The sequence below is a fragment of the Enoplosus armatus genome, chromosome 20 (assembly GCF_043641665.1).
Source record: "Enoplosus armatus isolate fEnoArm2 chromosome 20, fEnoArm2.hap1, whole genome shotgun sequence".
In the NCBI taxonomy this organism is placed as follows: domain Eukaryota; kingdom Metazoa; phylum Chordata; class Actinopteri; order Centrarchiformes; family Enoplosidae; genus Enoplosus; species Enoplosus armatus.
In genome coordinates this window covers 14,599,708-14,623,594 of record NC_092199.1, presented here as the reverse complement: position 1 = coordinate 14,623,594, position 23,887 = coordinate 14,599,708, and the positions used below count along the sequence as shown (strand labels likewise).

The window sequence follows — 23,887 nt, the reverse complement described above, 5'->3', positions numbered from 1 at the left end:
TGACCGGCTCTGCTGCTGCTGCTGCTGCTGCTGCTGCTGCCGCCCTTCACTCCTGCTGCTCCGCTGGACTGCAGGAGCAGATGCACTGTATAATCTATAATCTGCTCTGCCTCGCTCTCATCTGTTCCACCAATATCAATAACAACATCGATCCATATAACTGACGCTAACTCGTGTTTTGGACATGGCTTCCCTTTAAATCCATCCCCACTGCAGTGAAGGATGTCCCTTAAAATCAAAATATACCAATATACAGCAGGGTCCCCCCAGTTGATCTACACATGTATTTACCATAACTTTGTACCACATTTTTATGACTGCACAACAAGACTGCTATGATACTGAAAACAGCTTCTCTCTGAAGCACAATAATGTATTTGCAGACCAACTAATAAGTTAAATTGTTGCAAATTAATATCTAAATATTAGTTTCAAGTTCACAAAATTAGTTCAACATTTTTTTAAACTTTGATGAAATGTTCCATTTCCAGTCATGGAAAAAAAAATCAAATGTAACTTTTTAAGGATTTTCATGACTGGGGAAACCTTGGTAAACACAGCCAATGACTATCTAAAAACAACAGGGCCTTCAAAATGCAAACCCAACTAAAAAAATAACATCCATTAGGACAATAACATTGCCACTGAGAAACACATTTGTGCAAAGGAGGCATGACTAAGCTGAAATGTGAAATTAAGCTTCTATCCAAGCCAAAAAAAACGTTCTTTTCCAAAAGTGAAGTATGATTCAGTATGTACAAGTGTGACTCAAACTTTCCAAAAACGGATGCAGCCCTTTTCATTTTCTGGTTTTAACACCAAATGAGCTTAAAGTGTCGCCACCAAATAAGACGCCTGGGAAATGTGGGTGAAGAAACGTTCCTGCAGGAAGGTCCTTGCATTCACGATCAGTCTTGAAAACAGGAAAAACAAACTCACAACTCTCCAATCATTCACACATTGAAGAGGACCGGCTGCACGGGAGGATTGAGTACCACCCGACATTAAAACAGTCTGAACCTGACTGAGCTGTAACATTTTCTGCTCTAGAACTCGTCGTCAGAGCTGAGCAGCAGAGTCTTCTCCGTGTCACCCCGGCCGCTGACGGCGCTGTGGGTGCGGGAGACGGGCGGCGGCGCCCCCTGCTCCAACGTGGACTGCTGGGTGTACTGCTGGTAGGCGGGGGAGAAGTTGTGGATAGCGTCCTGGACCATGTCTCCCGGGTTCATGGTCTCCTTCAGGCTGCTGGAGATGCTCTTCATAGGGGCACAGCGGCCTGCGGGGGGCGGGCGAGACGAGCGAGTTAGAGGTTGGGAGAAGAGGTGAAGTTAGGAGTGGTTTAGAGGAGAGAAAAGGAAGGAAAGGGGTGGAAAAGAAAAGAAAAGGGGGGGCATTCAGGGAGGGTGGATTTGTGGTGATTTAGGCAGGAATGTGGGAGGAAATCAAATGGAGAGGCGAGGAAAGGAGGAGGAGGAGGAAGGAAGGGTGAACGAAAAAAGAAAGAGGGGGGAAGTAGATGAGAAGAGAGAGTGGGAAGAGGAGTGATTTAGTGGAAGGAGAAAAGGGTGGGAGAAGAAAAGAAGGGGCAAAAAGTAGGGAGAAGAGAAGAACAGGGCATCAGTGATTTAGAGGGTGTTCTAGAGACAAAAGGGGGGAGTGGGTGAGGGAGATAAATGAGGGAAAAAGGAGGAATTGTACAGGGACAGTGGATGTGATTTACAGAGGGGGAACTGAAAGGGGAAAAAAGTTGACTTTACAGTGATGTAGAGGGATGCAAGACAGGAAGGAACAAAACAAAAGCGAATTAAAGAGGATGGGAATGGTTTAAGAGTAAGAGCAAGAAGGAAGAGACTAAATGAAAAGACAGCTACAGGTAAACAGAACCAAATCACACTCAAAACCTTGGATAAAAACAAAACAAAACAGACACTACCTTAATACGTCTTAGAGGGACATAACCAGCTAAAAACAGTGGCAGCATGAAAGAAAAGGGGGGATTATGGAGTAAACATCATCAGTGTTTAACCTACCAAACTCTCCATATGTAGGAGCAGGTCCTTTATGATGGCAGCAGAGAAGAAGAGAGACAAATGAAAATGGATGTGTAGACAAAGGAAAGGAGACAATGACCCAAAAGATAAAGGTGAAAAATAATGGGAGAGAAAGAATAAAGGAGGAAGATTTCAATGAAAGCATGGAAGAATTTGGGTTAAAAGAAGAAGGGAAATGAAGGAGAAAAAACAAATAGCAACAGATGGGAAGAGATGGAAATAAAACGGAGAAAAGGCTATTTTAGATGAAGATTTTTCCTTTTGTAATGCTTCAGCACACATGCAGTAAACTCCATGTTAGAAATGTAAATGTCCCTCTTTCCTATCTCACCTTGTGAATCGAGACTTTTGTCCATGTAGACTTTGTATGTGAAGGCGTGGCGCAGAGCCAGCGCTGCGAAAAACATCTCAATGCAAATGATAAAGTTCTGGTAACCAGCGGCGACCGTCCCCTCGCCGACGGACACCTCCACTGAGTTAATCTGAGGGATGGCCCCGCACTTCTCCAGGATGGCTAGCAGCATGCCTGACCACAAAATGATAAGATGGTGCTTCATGAGGATAAAACTATCTTTACATACACATATCAAAAAAAAGCCTGTCGTGTCCTGTGCAGTTTCCCTACCCTGCCAGAAGGAGAGGAAGATGACCGACTTGACCATCAAGAACTTGAGCATGGGGCTGTACGGGCTGAGCAGCTCCCTGGTGGAGAAGTAGAAGAGGAAGAGGGCGTACAGAGACAAGCTAACTGAGATGTTGTAGATGATGGTCACGTACAGGTAACCGCCGGTAACACTGTTGAGAGAGAAGAAGTCAGAGAGAGCGATGTTAGTAGGTGTTGATTTATAGGTTGGTTTTGTTCTGCGTGCTGTTGTTGTCGGTCATGCTTCCCATTAGAGATTAATGTCCCCAACTGAAATGATTAAGGGAGGAGGTGATGATAAGTCTGGAACATTCAATCCATCTCAAAATTAAAGAAGTAATCCTGTTTTTTGGCACCTTTGTCATCTGTTTCTGATGGGTTTCCTGCGCTGCATTTTAGGCAAAGCAGCTGTTTCGGTAGCAGCTCCTATGTTCTCATTACCAGCTCCACCAATCAGAAGCAAAACATTAACCCAAAAATAAACCTCCGTGCTACCTCCCTGTTTGCGGCACTTACTTGAAGTCTCCGTCCTTGTATTTGCCGTAGGCCTGCAGGATGACTGTGATGGCGGCCATGAGCGGTTTGACCACGCAGAACTGCAGAGTGGCCTGCTTACAGAACCGCAGGAAGCCGATGGAGTAGGCCTTTCCCCTCAGACAGCACGTACCGTACATGCAGCTGGACCTGATGGGACAAAACATCTCTTTTACACTTCATCTTGTTCTGATACCTGTGGGGAATTAATTGTAGCAGCAAAACAAGGGAAATATGCACAACAATTGCTATGAATGAAAACAAACACACTTGTTAAATGCTGGGTTTTAGAATCAAATTATTCAACTGGAGAAATCAGACACTTACTCGATGGGTTTTCCTCTGATCTCTGCCATGATGGCACTCTCTCCTCCCAGGTATGCGTAGCACAGACTCAGGAAGTTGTAAATCACAAACGCTGGAGAGAAAGTGTTGGTTGTTATGATCTCTATATGCAGACATTATTTACTTACTCTAATAATCATGGTAGCCCTGCACAAGCCACCAAGATGATTTAGAGGGAACGTTTTGGCTTGGTTTTGGAATTCACTTTATAATAAAAATGAATGGGCAATTGAAAATAATTATGAAGCCAATTTAAAATCAGTAAATTGTTTTTTTTTAACTGATTCTGATTTATTGGTCTTGACAAAGTGTCTTTCATGTTCTGTTTGAAAAGGCCTTTTTCACAGCAGACATTTTGACTCACTGTAGGAAAATGTTACGAACAACATTAACACTGGCTCCTCTCTATTCTAGTGTTCCAGTAAGCTGTGACAGTGTGACAGCATGAAACAATATCAGGACCCTGAAACTGAGGCGGCCATCATTCATTTGATTATTTACACGTGTGCTTTTCCTACTGTGTCAAAATGTGACATGACTAAGTGGATAGACTGGAGGTTGCTCACTGCGTTGTTGCTTTAAGCTATAATCTTCAAATTGATAGATGAATTAATATCGCAATACTTAATATAGCCCATGTGAAAACAGATTTAACAGCATTTGTTATTCAAGCTGCACTTGGAAACTTTGCCCTACAGCAACTACAAACGATAACTAGAAGTAACTGTGAGGAAACGGTTTAAACTGTAATACCACAAACTAAAAAGTACAGCAGAGTGAATGTGAGTCCTTTCTGAAAAATGCCACTGTAAAGGTCACACCACCAGTTTCAGAAACTGTACTAAGGCATGACCTCAATGTCTGAAATCGGTTTACACATCATCCAGTGTTTTACATTTATGTATTTAAAATGATCAATTATCAAAATCATTTTCTTTTCTCACCTGCCAAAGCTTGGTTAACTAAACATCCTGCATAAAATATTAAGTAGTAACATGGAGCAACTACAATTTGATTGTTTTAAACAATGTATCACATGACAATATGAAAACAACCTGACAATGTGAAAGGGGTCGCTCGTAGTGATGAACCTACAGAAAATAATCACCCAAATCTGCAGCTCCCCTCGGCTTTACTGAGCCTTGTAGTTAGTTAGTGGAGTTTCAGCTCATAGTTTAGCTGTCCGGCCAGCAACTTTACTGTTCTGGTTCACTCTCAGCTCTTTCATCAGTGTCGTTTCCAGACGCAGGCAGCTGTTTTCAGAGAAAAAACTCTGATAAACAAACAGTGCGCTAAATGGCCAAAATTAAAGAGTAAACAGGCGAATTCAGTGACTAGCTGGTGAACACAGTGGAGCATTTAGCAGCCGAAGGAGGCCGACGTCCAGCCTGAGACATCAAGCACATTCTTTCTTTTAACACTGCTGCAGTATGGCTGAACAACTGATCAATTCATTTTTAGTTTTATAGTATTAAAAAGTAAGTAAGTATTATACAATTTGAAGACGCTTGTACAACATTTCTAAAGTAAGAACTTCACATGTGATCAGTTTACTAGTGTTTTGATCTGTTTTATTATTGTGTTTACAAATATCACTGATGCAAAGAAACTCTCAGCAGGATCAGAAAAGTTTAATAACATAATCCTGTATTTTTAGTTTTTATACCTGGCCTAATTCTTCAAATGACTCCAGTGTCTTATTTTGTTTGTTTTATTATGAAATGCAGTAATCCTGTCTCAGATGGCTTTCCACCTTTGTCTTGTGCCCAGTGTATAATGATGACCTGACAAACTATGGAGGGAATAATGTTCTACAATGTTGTAAATCCGAAAAAAACATTTAAAACTACTGAGCTGCACCTAAATAAATGTGATGATGGATTCAGATTTGATAAAATGCTATTGAATATGTAACAAAATAAAGAACACAAAGCACAGATGACTGACTTGCAAACATAATGTACACACACGTCCTTCTGAGGACCCTTCAATGGCTTTTACAAGCTTAAGCCTTCCCATAAATCTTCCTTTCCACATCTTCACGTTCTAAATGAGAATCTCAAAGCTTGTTCTCACAAGGACAAAAAATCAAAACCTCCACACACATACACACACACCCCCGTGTGACTGATATTCACCTGACTGTCTCTTGTGACCAGTGGATTATCTCTCCCCTGTGCTGCTTTAGTGAGAGGGTGATGACGACCAAGAAGCTCATAAAAAACACAGCCAGGCTAATCCTGTTAACACACACACACACACACACACACACACACACACACACATTCTCACTCTCTCTGTTTGTGTGACAGTGCATGTGAGATAAAATAAGGTGAGCTTGATGGGTGTTATAAGTGTGAAAATGTGACAAATCTTGGGTGTGTGCCATGGTGTGTGTGTGTGTGTGTGTGTTGCAGTTGCAACACTGATCTGAAAGCAGCTGCACCGCTGGCAGTGATTCTTGTCACATCAGCTGTCTGCTGCTGAGTTATTATATTCTAGTTTTCTCACTCTGACTTCACCTCTACTCCACCCACACCTTCGTCACTGCCTTCTGTAGAACTCTGTCTGATGTCAGATGCCTGTCAGACAATACTTAGGTAATAAAATACCAAAAATGCCAGTTCATTGTCTGACGCAAACACAAAAGCTGGTGTACAGAGCTGAGTGATGAGAACTAGGTGATCTGCTCCGAGTAGCTTTCTCTGTGTCTCTGCTGTTTACCATTATGCTCTTTCACTTCTCTCCAAGGACCCCCGTTAGCAGAGCTAGTTGCCACGGTGATACAGTAGGCCTACATACAAGGAGACTGGGAACTTCGCAAGCAAGTTTGGTAGAGAGAAACCCATTATCTGACGCAGCCAGATGAGAAAGATTTGTGAGTGCAGTTGCCATGCAACAGGTCGGTCATCCTTGCTCAGGAGAAGATCCAGGCAGAGCTCAGGAGCATCGAGGGAAGGGGAAGGCAAACAGGAGGAAGAGAGGAGGCAGAGGAGAAGGAGTGGACGATGATAAGAGGAGGAGGAAGTGCTGAAAAAGATTTGGTGGGAGATTGAGGTGGAGGGAGGGAAGATGATGCCAAGAGATGAGGAGAAGTAAAAGGAGGAGGAGGAGAGCTATCTGTCTGAGCAAGATGATGACCACAATACTGATGGTGCTTCCTGCCAAAAGCAGAACCATACATAGAGCGCCTCCATTACACAATGCATGTGACATCATCAATTCGCCGACACAGGAAGTGACGCCCGAGCAAGTGTCACAGTGAGCCAACTATTTCTATCCTGACTCTGGAGAAGGAGGAGCGGAGGCAGTCAGCTGCCTTTCTCCACTTTCTGCCAGTTCAAGAATAGAGATTCAAAGCATCAGGCAGCATTTTGTTTTGTTTGCGTCATGCATCCGCTCGGCAAAGCTGCCAGCTCACCATCTCCATCAACTTGTCTGACCTGACACAAATAAACAATAAAGTGAGTCCATTTGTAAAGGAGTCAAGCTACAGGGAGCAGTAAGCCACTGATCCATCCCTTACGCTAGATTCCAGTCGCACTAACTCAGCTCAAAACAATATCAAAACCAAACTCTGAACAAGCAGAGCAAGATTGTAGTGTTGCCAACAGTATGTTTAAAAAAAGTTAAGTTTCTTCTGATCTGCTACAAGACAATTCAACATGTAGTCAGGTACAGTGTGAGACAGAAAAGGCAGGAATCTAATAAGGGTGAGAGGGCACTTTGCAAAATAAACGTTCACTGTGTGGGTGTTGTAATCTGTTAACGACAGACAGACAGACAAACTGTTCATCTCATCTCCAATCTGATTTGACACAATCAGGTGGAAAGGATTTTAATCAGTCATTTCTTCTCAGAGTTTTAGCCTGGATGGACCCTGGGTGGGAATAAAAACTACTTCACATGGCAATGTCAGTGCCATGTTTTACCATACCTAATGTAGAGTGGCTTTGGCTATTTTTTGGAGCAACCATAATGACTTCAGCTTTAAGGAAGAGCTGTTCTTGTTTACTGCACTGTCAAAGCAGTTTATCGATTATTTTGCCCCCGCCCTCCTTGTTTGCTGAATCGGCGGTAAAAGTCACACACTGAGCACCACATGATGAAGACGAAAGCATGTCCTTACCCTCATAGCAGTCCCTGACGGTGTCAAAGTACACATAGTACTGGTCATTGGTGAAGAAGAGGAGACTGAGCCACGAGTCGAAGGCGTAGATAGGAACGATGAAGAGGATCCGCACGATGTGACGCTGCTCCCTGGGTGAGCTGTAGAAACGTAGGTGCATGTAGATCTGGGACAGACAGAAGAAACACTTTAAATGTTGACAGATTTAATATCGAAAGTGAGACTCTTTTTAAGCAGGATAGACTTTTTATACATAAGACTTCTGAAAAACGTACGTTTAAAACATGGGCACTACGTCAGAATGAAATAAAGTGCATGGTGCAGGCTAGATTAAAAGTAGCTTATTCCACAGCTTTGTGGCATAAGTAAGAAAAGCTGCTTCTCCTTTCTTACTATGGCTGTAGACCAGTAAGCCTGTATCGAAGTGCTTAAACACTTGTAGGAAGATAAGACAGCAGAGGGTCTACATGTTAGGCAGGAACAGAGCTTTTACAAGCTTTGAAAAATAAACTCTTTTGTCATTATGTGGATCCAGATTGAGAATATTCAGATTTTTAGGCTGTGTATCATTAATGTCTCTTTACCATCTTGTCAGTCTGACTGTAACAATCAATACACCACCTGACACCATCTCACGGGAATGTGTGAAAGACTCCATTCAGCTTTTTGTTTTTCTGTTTTTAAAGCCAGATTTCATACAGCCTTTTCATCCACCTGGATCAAGTTTCACCACTGTGTGTGTGAGTGCGTATTCATGCTCTGTATCACAAACACCTGCCGAGGGATGTTGCCAAGCAACCCCTGCCCTTCTCTGGGCCTGAGCAGATGTGTGTGTTTGCAGGATCACGTCACCTGTTCATGAAACACACACACACACACACATACACACACCTGCCTGCCAAATCTGGTTTACATCTTTGTGCCCGACTTCAGAAAAGCAGTCTGCTCAGTCAAATCTCAACATCCACATCTCCAGCTGAGTAAATAACAAAGTATTATTATATTATATAAGACCTGATAATTTAACACCCCCCCATGCCGTTTGGAAGCATTTACCTGGTGGCAGGTGAGGATGAGTGCGGTCCAGACGAAGAAGCCAGAGACAGCCTGTGCCGCGGGAGTCATGAGGAAGATAGGCTGGTCTGGGGTCAGCAGTGGGGCTTCCGGAAGCCATGAAATGTTGGGGCCCGTCGGGGCTGCCGTTGGCGGGGGGGCAGGTGCTGCGGCCAGATGGCTCTCTGAGAGCGGCACGTCTCGCCTCCACATCCTCAACATCTGGAAGTGACACAGAACACACGTTCACACCTCTACAGCAGCTGTCAGTCAGAATAAGGTGACATATCAGCTGCAGTCAGGCTGTGTGTGTGTGTGTGTGTGTGTGTGTGTGTGTGTGTGTGTGTGTGTGTGTGTGTGTACATATGAAAACCACAGAAACTCCTTTCAAACAATGACTATGATGTGAAACAATTCAAAGTATGAACATCCATTTCCACTGGTAATCATCAACCTGTAATATAGATCACACTTTCTATGTTATCAATGTAATGTGTAATCTGAGTGAGGAAGACAGATAGAGGATAAACACAGATACACTGCAGGTCATCATGTCACGGTGAGTCAAGGATGTGTGTGTGTGTGTGTGTGTCATTTGTACAGTGGTCTCTGTGTTGGACTTTGTGGAAAGAAAACAGGTGTTTGTTAGTTCCTACATCTCCCAGAATGCCATTCGACCACTGCCAGATAACATGCCCAAACATCTCCTTTTCGGCTCTGGTTTCAGGTGGAGTGTGTGAGCTTGATAGCATACTGTGTTTTTCAAGTTAACAGAAAGCAACATGTCATTTAGCTGCGAGGCATTCTGGCATTCTGAGGCTTCATTGATTCCAGCGTGTATCATAATTAAACACTAGGGCAAAATGGGGAGATATAAGAAGAATAGGACTGACAACAGAACCTTTTAAAATAAAATATAAAATTTAAATATATTAAAACTAATGTCCATTACATACGTGCTCTAAAAACCTGGATGTGATGTGATATGGTCAAATTTTGGCCAGTTTTCCTTGGAAATAAGAAAAACACAGAATCGAAACTACAGAATGGACCAAAAAGTGTTCCGTAAATGACATTCACATATCTATCTATAGCTGACTAGTGAATCAACAGCCTGCAGACTTGAATTGGCCAGAAGACACGTTATGTAAGCAGCAACTTGTTGCTGTCTCCAAGGTGACACAGACGTTGACAGACAGTTGTCTTATAAGGCTGAGCTTGGGGAAAATGGAGTCCTTGACATTATGGAGGTGGAGCAGGGGCTGACGCAAATACATCATTTCGGACACAAACAGAGAAAATTAATAATAAAAGAGTGGGCACAAGAGCTAAATATGGTCACTGAATGAGAAAGGAGAGACAGTGAGAGAGGGTACCCTTCATTCTGACCTATCATGTCTCGTCTGCCAGAGTAGCATGGCAACCAAAAGTCACATAGCACAGTTAACAATCAGCACGGACAATGACAGACTGACATAATGCTATTCCACACACACACACACACACACACACACACACACACAGACAGCATTTAGTTTCATTATGACACTAATTATGTTAAACTCACAAGATTGAATTAGGCAGCTTTCACACTTTTATATGTGAGACTGAGAGGAGTTATGGTTTCACTGTTTGTATATGTAACCTGTGTGTTCCACATGTCAACAAGGACAAGTGAAGGCATCAGCAGCCACACACACACACACACACACACACACACACACACACACACAATACCAGTGACAGTGAAATGATGCTGCGCTGAAGCAAGGGGACATATGTGTGTTTCATTTGAAAGGCAGAAAAGGTCAGTCTGAGGAGAAGCTCTCTCTCTCTCGCTCTCTCTCTCTCTCTCTCTCTCTCTCTCACACACACACACACACACACACACACACACACACAAACAGAGGAATAATATATCAGGGAGGCAGGGGGTCAGGAATAAAGCAACAGATGGAAAGAGGCGATGGGGGGCAGACAGGGTGTGTTTATAATTTATATTAAGTAATAATATGGGTGACAGCCAGAGTGGATTATCATACTGGCTGAAGCAACAACAACAACACTAGGATTTATTCAGCAGAAAGACACTAAAACATTTAGGCACTTTTGACTTTGCTTTAACATTACCACTTCCATAACAGTGGTTTTAATTAATGCAGAATTAATGCTGCGGGTAAATAAGACTAAACAAGTTTGAATAATATGGAGATGACGCAAAAAAAATTCAAACAAACCACAAACAGCATAATTTGAAAAGATTTACCTCAGCAAATAGCGACGACAACTGACACTTGAACCTGAATTTTAAGCCTGGAATTGAGAGACAGAGAAACTTCATTAGTCGGGTAAAGAAGTGTTGGGTAAAGGTAAAGTATTTCTACCCTGTTTTAGAGGCTAGACTCACCTGTTAAAGAGGCTGCTGATTTAAAATCCTCCTCAACACCGTCACACAACCAACACTCACGGCCAGAAATAACCCAGAAACGGCCTTAATTCCTTCTCAGAGCCGCACCGTTGCTCCCCGGACATCCATGTTGAGCCCTCAGCGGACTGCCCCGTCAACCTCGGCGTCTCCCCCAAAAACTCGCCACTAAACTTTGTCGCTCATGTTAAACAACTTCTATATTATCCTTTTAGGACAGCTGTCTGTACATTAACATCGTCTAAAGTTCGTGTTTTTGGAGTAAAAACAGTCAACTCGGTGACTCTTCTCCGCTCCCCTTTCTCTCCTCTCCGTTGACTTCAAAGCAATCCCTATCGGATTAACTGCAGATCTCACGAGCTCCGCCCACTCCGCGAGGACGAGTCAGTTCAGCCAATCACACAAGGACCTACATTAATAATCCGGAAAAGGGCGGTGTTTGTTCATTGAAGACTGAGCATGCGCGGGTCTATTCTCGGTTCAGCAGCAGAGGAAATGTGGGCGCTGTACAAAAGAAGGTGAACACTGCTCCCACACACTCAATGATGAATTATTTGTTAACAACTTCCTGTCCCAACTGTTTAGTCAGTGTGTGGGCAACAAATACTCACCATAATAATACTTGTTACTTTTTGTTTATGTCTATGTAAAGCACTTTAAATTGCCTTGTTGAAAAGTGCTATCCAAATAAACTTGCCCTGCCTCGCCCGGGCAACAGTATAAAACACCATAAAATAACCCTAGCAGAATTTTACAGCATAAAGTCACATCAGGTGAATTGTGGTGAGCTCGACACAGCAGCAAATAGATAAACACATAATTAATACACAAAAAACAAATAACTAAATAAAGTTGCGGGGCGTCTAAGATACCTGCTGTGTAATCGTAATGTCCCCGGTTAGATTCTGACAGGGGATCTATGATGCATGTGAACCCCCTCGCTTATGTAAAATGAAATTGCAGGGTTAAGGGTTAAGGGTATAAGAAATATATTCAGTATCAAATCATAAATATGAATGGTCAAATAGTTTGAGATCGATTGAAACATACTATTAGAAGTCTGTATAAGCAGTGTATATCTTTATTGATTCAGAAAATATACACAAATATCATAGTAATAAAGTTGAAGCATGGTAAAGAAATGTACAGGACATCAGACAGCTCATTCCCATCAGTGACATCCGTCCATCCTGACAGGCCCAGGCCAAAACACTTGAAATATTAACAAGAACCTTTCTGTCATTGCCTGCCACTGCCGAAACCGAAACACACACCTCTGGCAGACTCTAAAGGTTATTGGTAAGCATTTCTGTTTCACACTGTCAGGGAGTAAACAGTACTCTTCTCTCCAGCCCCATCTTTAAACAATCTGTCACACTCTGGCAAAAGGTATCTACACATTTTACATGTATTATAAAAACGAAAAAAAAAAAGGCAAAACAAAAATACAAATGTAACACCAGACTTGTTCACCACCAAGATCTTATAACTTTCTCAAGTCTTTTCATACCTGGAGTTACAAGCTGGACTAAGGCTTTATCATATCATACAATCCTCACGGCTCTCCATTTTATTCTGTCCTCAACTCCAAGCAGTCTACTTCCTCCTCTTCCTCTTTCTTTACACATTCAATGAGCACGTTTTCCTTGTCAGAGGTAAGACAGGGATGAGTGTGCTGAAGAAGAGGACGTTTTAATCGCGGACTAATCCTCTGTTATAATTCATGGGTAATTCATCAACAGTTACCATCCCTTCTATCCTCAGACTCTCTAAAGCAACGCTAAAGGCAAAACAAACACTTAGACAATAACACACAGACACTGACATTTATTGACAAAAAGCTGCCTTGCTCCCTTCCACAAATTCACTGCAGACTCTCTCACATTCACCCCCTACCTCTGATCCTCTCCATGGTCCACTTTCAAGCATTCTCCTGTCTCATCTATTACAGGCCTGAATACACTTTTGTTTTGTGTTCGTCTCCATAGTTGTTTACATATTTATTTATAATCAAGAACACCATCAGCAGCAGATGTAGCTCTCAAACGTTAGCAGGTTGATAGATGATTTTTTTTTTAATTACTTAATCACAGGTGTAAACCACAGAATAACTGAAATTTAGTCCATTTTGTGCACTTTGATGGTTTTTTGCAAGTTGACCTCTGAGTCAATGGGCAGGTGAATATGAGTGAAGAAGGGCCGGGACCTGTGTGTTGTGTCACCCACCTCCCCCTCCAGCCGCACCCCGAAAAGCAGTACCAACCAGTTCCAGCCAAGAGTTCATTTGTCCTACTGGTTTCTATCATCTCAGAGTTCCCTCGGCTCTTCCTGGTCACCAGTGTTCACACAGCATACTGACAGACACACGGATTGGCCTCGACCCCCCTTTTAAGGGCCTGCAACGCTTCCTGCTCTTCTTGTCCTCCTCCACTCATTCATGTATTCATTCATCCATTTGAAAAGTAAGGGGTACTTGATACCCTGCAGCTGCTGAACCACACGACACAAAACAAGGAAGAGAAATATCACCTTTGGGGTTAATGAGGTTAAAACTGGAAATATTCTACATTTTCTATGTCAACAAATATATACTTTCATCTTTAAATAGGATGGCAGCTTTTAGCAAACATTACTCAAACAGGAGTAAATATTGCATTTTTTGGGGACTATTTTCATCAGCACATAGCGAATATTTACAGCAGCAGGATGGTGTTTGTAGGATTGACTCAAAACAAACTACTGTGTGTGTGTTCATGGTAACATGAATAAGAAAAATACAGAATATCACCAGAAAGTGTTGTTAGTTTGTGATCACACAAGCATTTCTTACATGATGAAAAACATGGTTTGCGGCTGCACTGCTTTAGATTGCAATGGCAAAAGGAAAAATGCCTTTTAATTAACTTTTCATCCATCCGTGTTTTTAGAATTAAAGAGAGATTAAAGCAAATATTAAATGTTTTTGTTCCTCTTTTTACTTGACTTTACCTGAAAAGGTTGCATCTCTGGTTATTTGAGCACAACGTCACCTCTTTGATTTGCTTAATAATTTGTGTTATTTTTATTAATCATTATTGCTTTGAATGACTGCTGTTGAATAACAATTTTAGCTGAATATCAACGACTTCTTTCTCTACCTGGATATGAAGGGTGGGGGTGGTCAGGGGTCATCAAGAACAAAAGACATGGATAGCTGTTCAAGCATGCTGTGTTTGTGTGTGTGTAACATGTCCATACCTGCCACTGACCTGCAGGCCAGCCAGGAGGAACTCACTTTGCCAGATGTTCAAACGGCACACTGACCTGAGTGTGGAGGGAAAGATGAGAAGCTTGAAGCGGATCAAAGGGAGAAGACAGACACCTGAAGAATACACTGTATTTCAAATTTGAGCTCTTCCGTGACCAAACCCTGTAAGCTTGATTTACCTCCTGACTTTGGTTCTTTGGGTTATTTGGTCAGAATATGGCTCTTTATGATCTGTTAGCAATTTCACCAGGGTTTTCTTCTCACAAAGGGAAAAAAATCAGGTGAGAGGTCGACCCACAAAGAAACAGAGGCAAACAAATAGACAAAAGGTTCAGAACAGAAGAAGCGGTTAAAATGAGAAAACCACCACAAAGTCATTTTATTCACTGGTGCAATCAGTGGGCAGCTACTGAATAGAACTGAACTATTTGCAACTGTCAAGTTCATAGGAGGAAAATATGCAAATGTCCCTGTTTTGTCTACATCAGAGTTAATTTATGCAAATTCAGACTGTAAACTGTAAATTGAGATTGTATCTTTTTGAATTTCGAACATCTGCTGCTCCAAATGATTCTAGTGCGTGTAAGTTTCTTTGAATAGTGATGTGAAGACACAGCACAATCAGTCTGGATATTTAGAGTGGCTGCTGTCATTACTGCAGGATGCAGACGTGACCCATAATAATAAGGAGCACTGGAGAGAGTCCGATTACAAATCATAGAGAGGCTTTGGGACACAAAGAGAATGCCTTGGTGGATTAGTCTATTCTGTGAAATATATCATATATATATCATGTCAGACTTAAACTGCACAGTAACAACAACTCTTCACATCAAGATCCTGGCGATGGTAATTATGAGTAGATTATGTTTGGATATTTTCCCAGCTCCAATACTTCCAATTTGGCATCATAAATTATTATCAACATGAGTGGCAAGCATAACAGAGAAGCCAGCAGTGTCAGCAGTCCAAGGTAATGAAAATCCTTCTGCTCCATTTTATTCACAATAAAAACCATTAATGCTACATAAGAAAATAGCAATATCTGCTGCAGTTTATTTATCGTTTAGTTTTTTTTAATTCTAAAATAACACGACTAGGAGTCTATAGCCACATTAACTTCATAGTGGCACTACAGGAAAAGTCAGCAGATCAGCGTCTGGGAAACATGAATGTCTGTACAAAATGTTGTGCCAACCCATCCAGTAGATGTTAAGATATTTCACAGGATAAGTGAAAACTTTGACCTGCTGCTGGTGCTACAGGAAAAGTAAGATGATCGCTAAAGTCAGTACGATTCATCCTCTGGGGACCATGTATGTATGTGAAAAATGTCATGGCAATTAAGAGTTATTGAGATATTTCAGTCTGGACTAAAGTGGTGGACCAACCGACCAACTAGCAAGGCTGCTAGCTTGGCTAAAACTGATTCAGGACACAAATTTGCAGCAATGAGATGTCATCACCCTCTCTACATATTGGGTACATGCAGCATTACATCTAAAGCATGTCATTTGGACTTGTAACGTGATATAGGGGACTGTTTGTTTGCACCACGCTCTCTGAACCACCACCTTAATCTGAATGCGTTTCCTGATGAATAAGACGAGAACACTCTCACCTGAAGCAACTGATGCGCATAAAACATGCAGCAACTCCCCCCACAACAAAGGTCTCACTGAACCCGTAAAGCCACTATCTTCATACCTGTGACGCAGTGATGCGTGATTGGTCGAGGCGTGCAGTGAGGTCGGAGGAGGAGACATTGGCAGGGGCCCCGCGATGAAGCCTCATGGCCACCTTCCTCTCTCGCTCGGCTCGCTCTGCTCTCCCCGCCTGAGGAGAGCGGTTACCTGCACACACGCACAGACTTGAAATGAAAACCTTCATTCTGTTACAGCTGTGTCTCACAGTTACATCCAACAACCAACATCCTGACCTGACTGCTGGACCCCACGTGTGGCCGGGTTCGAGGGAGCAGCATCTGCCTCGTTCCTGACTCTATTGGCTGCTGAAGGGTTCGGACCGGGCGGCAAAGCTCGACCTCCAGCTCCTCTTTGGCCTCCTCCGGCTCGCTCCTCCCCCTCTTTTCCCTCCCTCCTCTCCCTCTCTCCATCCTCTGCGGTCCTGCTGGCCCCCTGAAACACAGAGGAGCAGTGCAGATGTGAACGTATGCTGAAGAGGAGAAAAAGGACAAAAGCGTGATGGAAAAGGTTTTTGAACCTCCTAGCTGAAGCTAGTTTGCAAACGCATGTCGCTCACAGTGGTATGAATTCTGGACGAGCCACTCACAAACTTCAACATGTTCCAGTCAAAGACGTAGTCGTAGGAGAAGCCCTGTCTGTGGAAAAGGTTCCTGAAGAGCTGCCTCAAGTATGAGTAGTCTGGCTTGTCATCGAACCGCAGGGAGCGACACAAATTCAGGTAAGTGGAGAACTCAGCTGGGAAACACAAGAGAGAGAGAGAAGTGAATTTTAAGCAAAGGCAGGTGAGAAAAAATGTGATGAAATCTTTAAATTGGCGTTTCTGTTGTTATCAATTTCTGTCTCTCTTTACTCACAGGGGTAGCCCTTGCAGAGCACCTCAATAGGGGTGGACATTTTCTTCTCACTGATGCGTTCATACTTCTGCCTCTTGGTGGCAGCCTTGAGCCCCTGCCAGGGCAGAGAGCCCAGGTTGAAGTACATGAGAACGTAGCCCAGAGACTCCAGGTCGTCCCGCCTCGACTGCTCTATGGAGGATAAGATAGAACAGAGGGAGAAAGAGAGAAGAGAGGGGAGCGTGAAATGGGAAAAAAAAAGTTTGAGGGGGGAGAAGAAGAAAGGGGAGGGGAGGAGACAAAGAAAGAGGGAGAAGGAAAGGAAAAGAAATGAAACAAAAGGACAGAAAAGGAAATTAAAGGAAACGAAATGAGGCTGCAGTTCTGAGAATCCAGTCCTGATCAATAAACATGCATATTGCAACATATTCTGCTGTGAACACACACATAAACCACAGTGGGGTTTCCAGAACACACATTCACACCTACACACGCATCTAGGCCAACCTCTGCGTGTATGCTGTCTTACCAATGCCCAGATGGGTGTTGATGGAGGCATAGCGGGCGGTGCCGGTGAGGTTCTTATTCTCACGGTAGGGGATGTGCTGGTGCGTTCGGGCGTCACGGTATTTCTTGGCCAGGCCAAAGTCGATGATGTAGACCAGGTTGCCCTTCTTGCCGAGCCCCATCAGGAAGTTGTCAGGCTTCACATCTCTGTGGATGAAGTTCTTGGAGTGGATGTATTCAATCCTACTGATCTGGAACGGAGAGATGGGGAACAGGATTTAATTGGGATTAAAAAAAGAGTATTAGTGGTCTTGCACGTCGAGTCTTTACGTTTAAACCTTGCAGGAAGTTTCATGACAGTGTGCTAAGGCAGTCAACTTACTTGAACCTGGCTTGAGGCAACTCACTCAAATGTCATAGTGTCCTTGAATGCACCACCAACTCAGTCCATGCTCACAGCTGCATAACCAAACCTCAGTACCAAATTTTGACACAAAAAGGAAAGTAATGAACTCTTTACAGTGACAGATTACCTTTCTCCCACAAGTTTCACATCTCTGCAAGCTGATTTTCATATGTTATTAAAATAAATCAACGGCTGCCTATAAGGTAGGAAATTAATCTAAATTGTGAGGTATGGTCCTTTAAGTCACTGAAGTCCTCTTCAGATAATCAATTACCTCCACTGGTCTCGATTAGTGGCGGTGCTGTGAGTCTTTATATTACCATAGTTATAGTGTGTTTGGTCTGAAACTGAGAGTGAGTTTTAAAGGCCGTTGGTCTCATTGCCCAGTGAAATAATAGTTGAGTCATTGGTATTGATCAATAACTCTGTCAGATTGTCTCCAGATATATAGAGGTCATTTTATGTTATGGTGCAGTTAAAATCTTAGTTATTGCCCCTTTAGAGGAGAAGGGAGGAAAATAGTGGAGAGGAGAGATGTTACAACGACAGCAGAGAGAGCGATTAGGAAAAGAGGTCAAAGTGGCCAAGAGAAAATGGGACAAAAGAACAAATGTGCCCGTTGTAGACTAAAGAATGACATATGAGGGATTAAAGAGGCTCATAAAAGGCAGCACAGGCTGACCCCTACGACAAGGATTAGGCCGTCTTGCGGAGCTTCTATGTCCTAGATTGGAATTGACTTTTACGGAGGAGCTGAATGGTCGGAGATAGTGAGGGGATAAGCTTTGTCCCAAGCCAGGAAACAAGCTTCGGAGGTTTAGATGAGAATTATTCTCCGATTTCAAATGATCCATTTAGTTCTAGTCTAAAAATAGCCACATCCATTTATTGAAATCTGTGTAACTTCCCAGCCTGAGGTTGACTTCAGTGTATTAGGTACAAGTTTAGACAACTGTAATTGCATAATTTATTGTGCACTTTTCCATTATCTGTAACTATCAGCCTTTATCTATTGTTTCTCAGCCTTGGGTGCCTTGAGGAAGCTCAATGAACCCTGATGGGGCCTCCAAGAAACATAACGATGTTCCTCAATGAGCTCTTAAAGTAATTAGTTACTACAGAGGGACTGTGTGGCATTTATTGGCTCTGGATCTCAGAAGAAAACTCTGATTAACTATTATGTTTTACAGTGTTAGGTCTCACCATCTGGTCAGCCAGCAGCAGGACTGTTTTCAGACTGAACTTGCGGGAGCAGAAGTTGAACAGGTCCTCCAGACTGGGGCCCAGCAGCTCCATTACCATGACGTTGTAGTCGCCTTCAGCTCCGCACCACTTAATAGACGGGATTCCCACTGGTGGGAGGGGAGGAGGAGGGTTAGGAAACTGAATAGTGCATAATAGTGCAGGGTTGAGAAACTAGTGTGTATACAAGTTATAATCCACCATTGTACTACTACTGCAACTATAGCAGAAGATGGATGTATGCATTACTTTAGTTTTTCAACAATTTAGCTAACTATAGCAACTGTTTATCTTTTACTTTCAGCATAGATCTATTTTGACCATTTATCCATTTCATAACTATTTTTCACACACTCTTAGTCATGACTTGCAGTGTTCAGGTGTTGTAGCTGACTCAATATGTGGACATATTTTATTCAAATCTAAATTTCTATTTTATCAAATGACTTCAGCTACTCGATAAACTTTCCACGTACTTCCTGGCATCTGCAGAAGTACCCCTGGGGTACAAGCTGGGAATCACTGTTCTACACCACCCAGTATTTGGCTTTAATGTTGCGCATTATAACAAATAAATTACAATAATACACCTGCACCTTGTCCTCAATTATATATTACTTTTATATTACTACTCTTATACATTATTTTTTCATTATCACTATTTGAAGTATTTCTGTAGATATTTCATAGTAGTGTATTATTACGCTATAGTGTGTATGTTACATATACTACACATATATTATATTATATATATTATATATAACACCATATAGTTTCATATGTAATTGCGTGTATTGTATTAATGACTCTTAGTTATACCTATATACCTACACTTATATCATAAATAATATACACATTGTGTCTGCCATAGTTTTCTGGACTTATTTTGTGCAAATACACAATCTTTTGTACATTTTTCTTATTGAATGATGTATATTGTATTATAGTTGTACTGTAATGTATATATGGTATATATATTCTTACATCTCAGTCTGTCTCTGTGCTGCTGTAACATGTGAATTTCCCCCTGGGATTAATAAGGGGATCTTATCTTATATTTATTAATTCCATCATTAACAGGTAAGGCTTCAGCGCCTCTCTAAAGCTACACCTACACACCTGACTACACCTCAGTGCTACTGATTGACCATTAACATTTCTCAACAACACCAAACTGACTTAATTCCAGCCAAAGATGCCTCTCAGCGTCCCTGAATGACCCTGAATGCACCTCAAATGCCCTTAAATGTCTTGTCTGAAGGTCTCTAAATGTACTGCAATGCCTTCTTAACAACTGTAATCATTGTTAATACCCCTCACTAGCCCTAAATACCCCTTAGTGCCCCTTCAACCCGTCACTGTCTCTAAGTGCCCCCTAGTAAAGCTCTCAAAACCCCTGAAACACTCCTCGGTGCGTTTTACCTCCGCCCTGCATCATCTTGTAGAATTTGCTCTCAATGTGGAGCTGTGGATGTTTGGTCTTCACACACTCCAGTTTGATGGCTACTTCCTCTCCTGTAGCGATGTTAGAACCTGATGGGAGAAATGCCAGAGATGTAGTCACAACATATCAGTTATTTCCAACACACAAACTATTTAACAACAGTCCACAAAAACTGGAATATGTGTAATATCTGCTTTTTGCAATTTAAGAAGATAAGGAAAAAATGTCAGGTTAACACAACACAAAGCGGAAACAGTCCAAACTCTCACCAAGGTAAATATCTCCAAAGGATCCGCTCCCTATCTTCCTCCCAAGGCGGTACTTGTTCCCCACCCTCAACTCCATGGCTCCTGAGCTTTTCAACTCACTGAAGGGGTAAGCACACACACACAGATACAAACACACACAAAGCTGTCATCAATCACTGGTGATCAATAGACTAAAAGGACAGTGGTGCAAAGCTGCAGATTTTAAACTCAAAGCTATGAGCCCTGGGGCGGCTGTGTCATGAAAGAAAATGGAAATGAAAGCTTGCAACAAATCAACGAAAAGAGATGAGAAAGAATGAAAACCGTAAATTATTGAGCCACAACAGTGATGTAGTGCAGCCTGAGTTGAATCACTAGAACCGGGGAGTGAAACGTTGCTCACATCTAGCTATAAAGTGACTTGACATGTGACTAAACCCACCGTGCAAGCAAAACACTTGTGTCAAAACACATGTATCCGCCCTGCTCCTATCAGCCATATTTTGTTGAGTTAGAGTTATTACACCTTCCGACGACATGATAATTCGGGTATCTCAGAGGACAACAATGTAGGCCAATGAAGTGTTTATAAAGTACATGGGGAAAAGGTGAGCGCAGAGAAGAACAGAGCGTGTAGTTGTATAACATGATTATTCAGAGCTGCAGGGGGGGGGGGGGGGGCACTTCAAGGGAGTCTGGTCGTGTGTACAAGAGATTTGCATAAACTCCTAATTTCTGACTGGAGTCCCCTGACGAAATTCGAATGAGTCATGTTTTCCTCACCCGAGCCCTGTCTGTCTGAACAGCCATGATATAGGGACTTAAAAGTGGGAACTGACTGAGGGCTTTTTTTTGACCAAGGTTTGGCTTCCCAAGCCAGTCTGACACTGCACTAAATGCTGACTAAGTTCATTTTTCTAGTCTTGGCTGCATTGTAGACCTACATAGGCTACACCACATCCACATACGCTGTGCAGGGAAAATAAAGCAGAGCAAGCCACTGCTGCACATTACGAAACCCTTTACCTCAGGTCTCCCCAGCACATCTCCTCTCTCAGCCTCCTAGGAGCTGCTATACTGTCTGTGTTACAAAACTAAGAGCCGCTATTGCTGCAAAGCACTGCAAAAACAGGCAAGACGTTATATTTTCAGAGAGAATACTTCATGCAGTTGCCCCGGATACGACAGGAGAGGAAACGGGGAAGGTGCTGAATGCAAGAACACACCGTTCATCCCTCACTGACCATCACATTTGGTAATAATTCCCATAACCGCACCCTTTATGTACAGGTAGGACCTCTGAACAAGCGCCCCCCCCCAACACGACTCTATTTGTATAACCCAAACCACCTCACACACATCATCACACACATCATCACAAGCCTCCAGACACCTTGACTAGCCAACATACACATATTGCCCCACCCCCACCCCACCTCCTCCTCACCGGGTTGTGTCAGGCTCCGTGGTCGCCCGCTGGCTCTGTCTCACTCAGGACCCTGGACAGCGACGCACCAACGCGGCTTCGGACGGCTCATAACCTCGGAGATCTGTGACCCAAATCCCCCCCTACTCCCGAGAAAAAGACCTCCCAAAAAATTCAGCGGACTCCGAGCCGACCCGAGCCCTGCGACTCTGAAATATTTCACTGTCACGATTTTTGGGGGGAGGAAACACGCCGAAACCAGACACTGAGGTCCTTCTCTCTCTCTTCTCTGGCTGCTCTTCTCCCCCCCCCCCCCCCTCACACACCCCCACCCAGCCCTCTCTCAGTTTACACCATTGACAATATCAATGATGTCATCCACAGACTTGAGGAGATGCCCGGATTGTCTTAAAGCCGCCGCGCTGCTGCTGCTGCTGGTATTCCTGCGGGCATGAATGAAGCGCACCAAGCATCACTCACACCCCTCACTTAAAGCTGCTACAAGTATTTACACCAGTACATCATCCCACATTAAATATCGAAGTATAATGTAGAAAAATGAGATAATGATTGCATGGACAGGCCAGTTCTCTCTGTGTGTGTGTGTTACATTTCTTCTCATATAAGATGCAAAATGTGTATTAACTGATTAGTAAAAGTGTCAGCCCCCTCTAGTGGTAGTTTCTACAAAATGTCTCACACTTTATACCTGACTGAAAATGTTAACATTTGATGCTAGGCCTGTTTGAAGTGTTGCAGGCTTTTAGTATTACTCAGTATACAGCAATGTCCAACGTAACCTCACAACAAAAACTCTTGATAAAAAGTTGTGTTTTGTCTCTGCTGGAAGATTCTAAATAATTTGTACATGGCCAGGGAAGTAATGTAAAATAACCAAATGGGGAATACGTCAGAAAAGTATGCAAACAATGTGTGAAAGCTGCTTTATGTAGTAATATATTAAGCCTACCAGAGGGCGACGTTTTCAAATGCTAGACAGTGGAACCATCTATGGCTAAACCTGCACAAAAGTATTAATTTCACGTATGTTGTAGCGTTGCTACAACTGACTGTACGAAATAAGTAGAACTTGAAGACATTCCTGCCAGCATACACTCGTTTTTGCCAAGCTACAGCCAAAATAACATGTAGACAGAGCATCATGCATCTCAATTACACGGAAACGTCACCTGCTGTACAAAGGACAAAGCTTTCCTAGCTTACCAGCTAGCTTAATATGGCATGAAAATATTCACCAGGAAATAATATTTTCGAAATAACTTTTAACAGGTTTTCATCAGAAATTTCAGTCGGTGCTGTCTTCTGCAAGTACCTCACCTGTTTATAGTAGTAAGTCGGTTCTCTTGTTGCGAGCAGAGCGCAGAAAATACTTAATAGGACAGAAACTTTACAGAAAATAGGTGACAAACGCAATTCCCATGCTGCGCATGCGCCAGACCAACCCAAGTATTAAATAATAAATCATTAAAACCATATTAAAAAACATACATTACGGCGTGTATTTATAGTTGGCTTTCGTTTGGATTTTAGTGTCAATAACTTCTTATATGGACAACTTTTAACATTCAGAATGATGACCGAAAACACACCTATCAAAAGAAAGGTGAGTTCCACCAGCCTGGCTGTG

The 23,887-nt window shown here is 42.6% G+C and overlaps 2 protein-coding genes across 2 annotated transcripts; both read right to left on the bottom strand.

Moving 5' to 3' along the window:
* Window positions 1-984: 984 nt before the first annotated feature.
* tmem184ba (transmembrane protein 184ba) lies at window positions 985-11,183 on the bottom strand. Its single transcript, XM_070927190.1, has 9 exons — window positions 11,163-11,183; window positions 11,022-11,068; window positions 8,759-8,977; window positions 7,703-7,868; window positions 3,556-3,646; window positions 3,211-3,378; window positions 2,677-2,846; window positions 2,383-2,577; window positions 985-1,276 (listed from the first exon to the last, which is right to left on the bottom strand). Exons 3-9 carry the CDS (start codon window positions 8,975-8,977, stop codon window positions 1,047-1,049), a joined length of 1,239 nt encoding a protein of 412 aa, XP_070783291.1. The 5' UTR covers window positions 11,022-11,068; window positions 11,163-11,183; the 3' UTR covers window positions 985-1,046.
* Window positions 11,184-14,450: 3,267 nt separating this feature from the next.
* Window positions 14,451-23,598, bottom strand: csnk1e (casein kinase 1, epsilon). The gene is made up of 10 exons (XM_070926512.1): window positions 23,578-23,598; window positions 20,835-20,932; window positions 20,544-20,654; window positions 19,083-19,231; window positions 17,496-17,724; window positions 16,988-17,158; window positions 16,720-16,868; window positions 16,367-16,565; window positions 16,135-16,280; window positions 14,451-14,483 (listed from the first exon to the last, which is right to left on the bottom strand). The coding sequence occupies exons 2-10, from the start codon at window positions 20,908-20,910 to the stop codon at window positions 14,451-14,453; spliced, it is 1,263 nt and encodes a 420-aa protein (XP_070782613.1). The 5' UTR covers window positions 20,911-20,932; window positions 23,578-23,598.
* Between the last annotated feature and the right edge of the window lie 289 nt (window positions 23,599-23,887).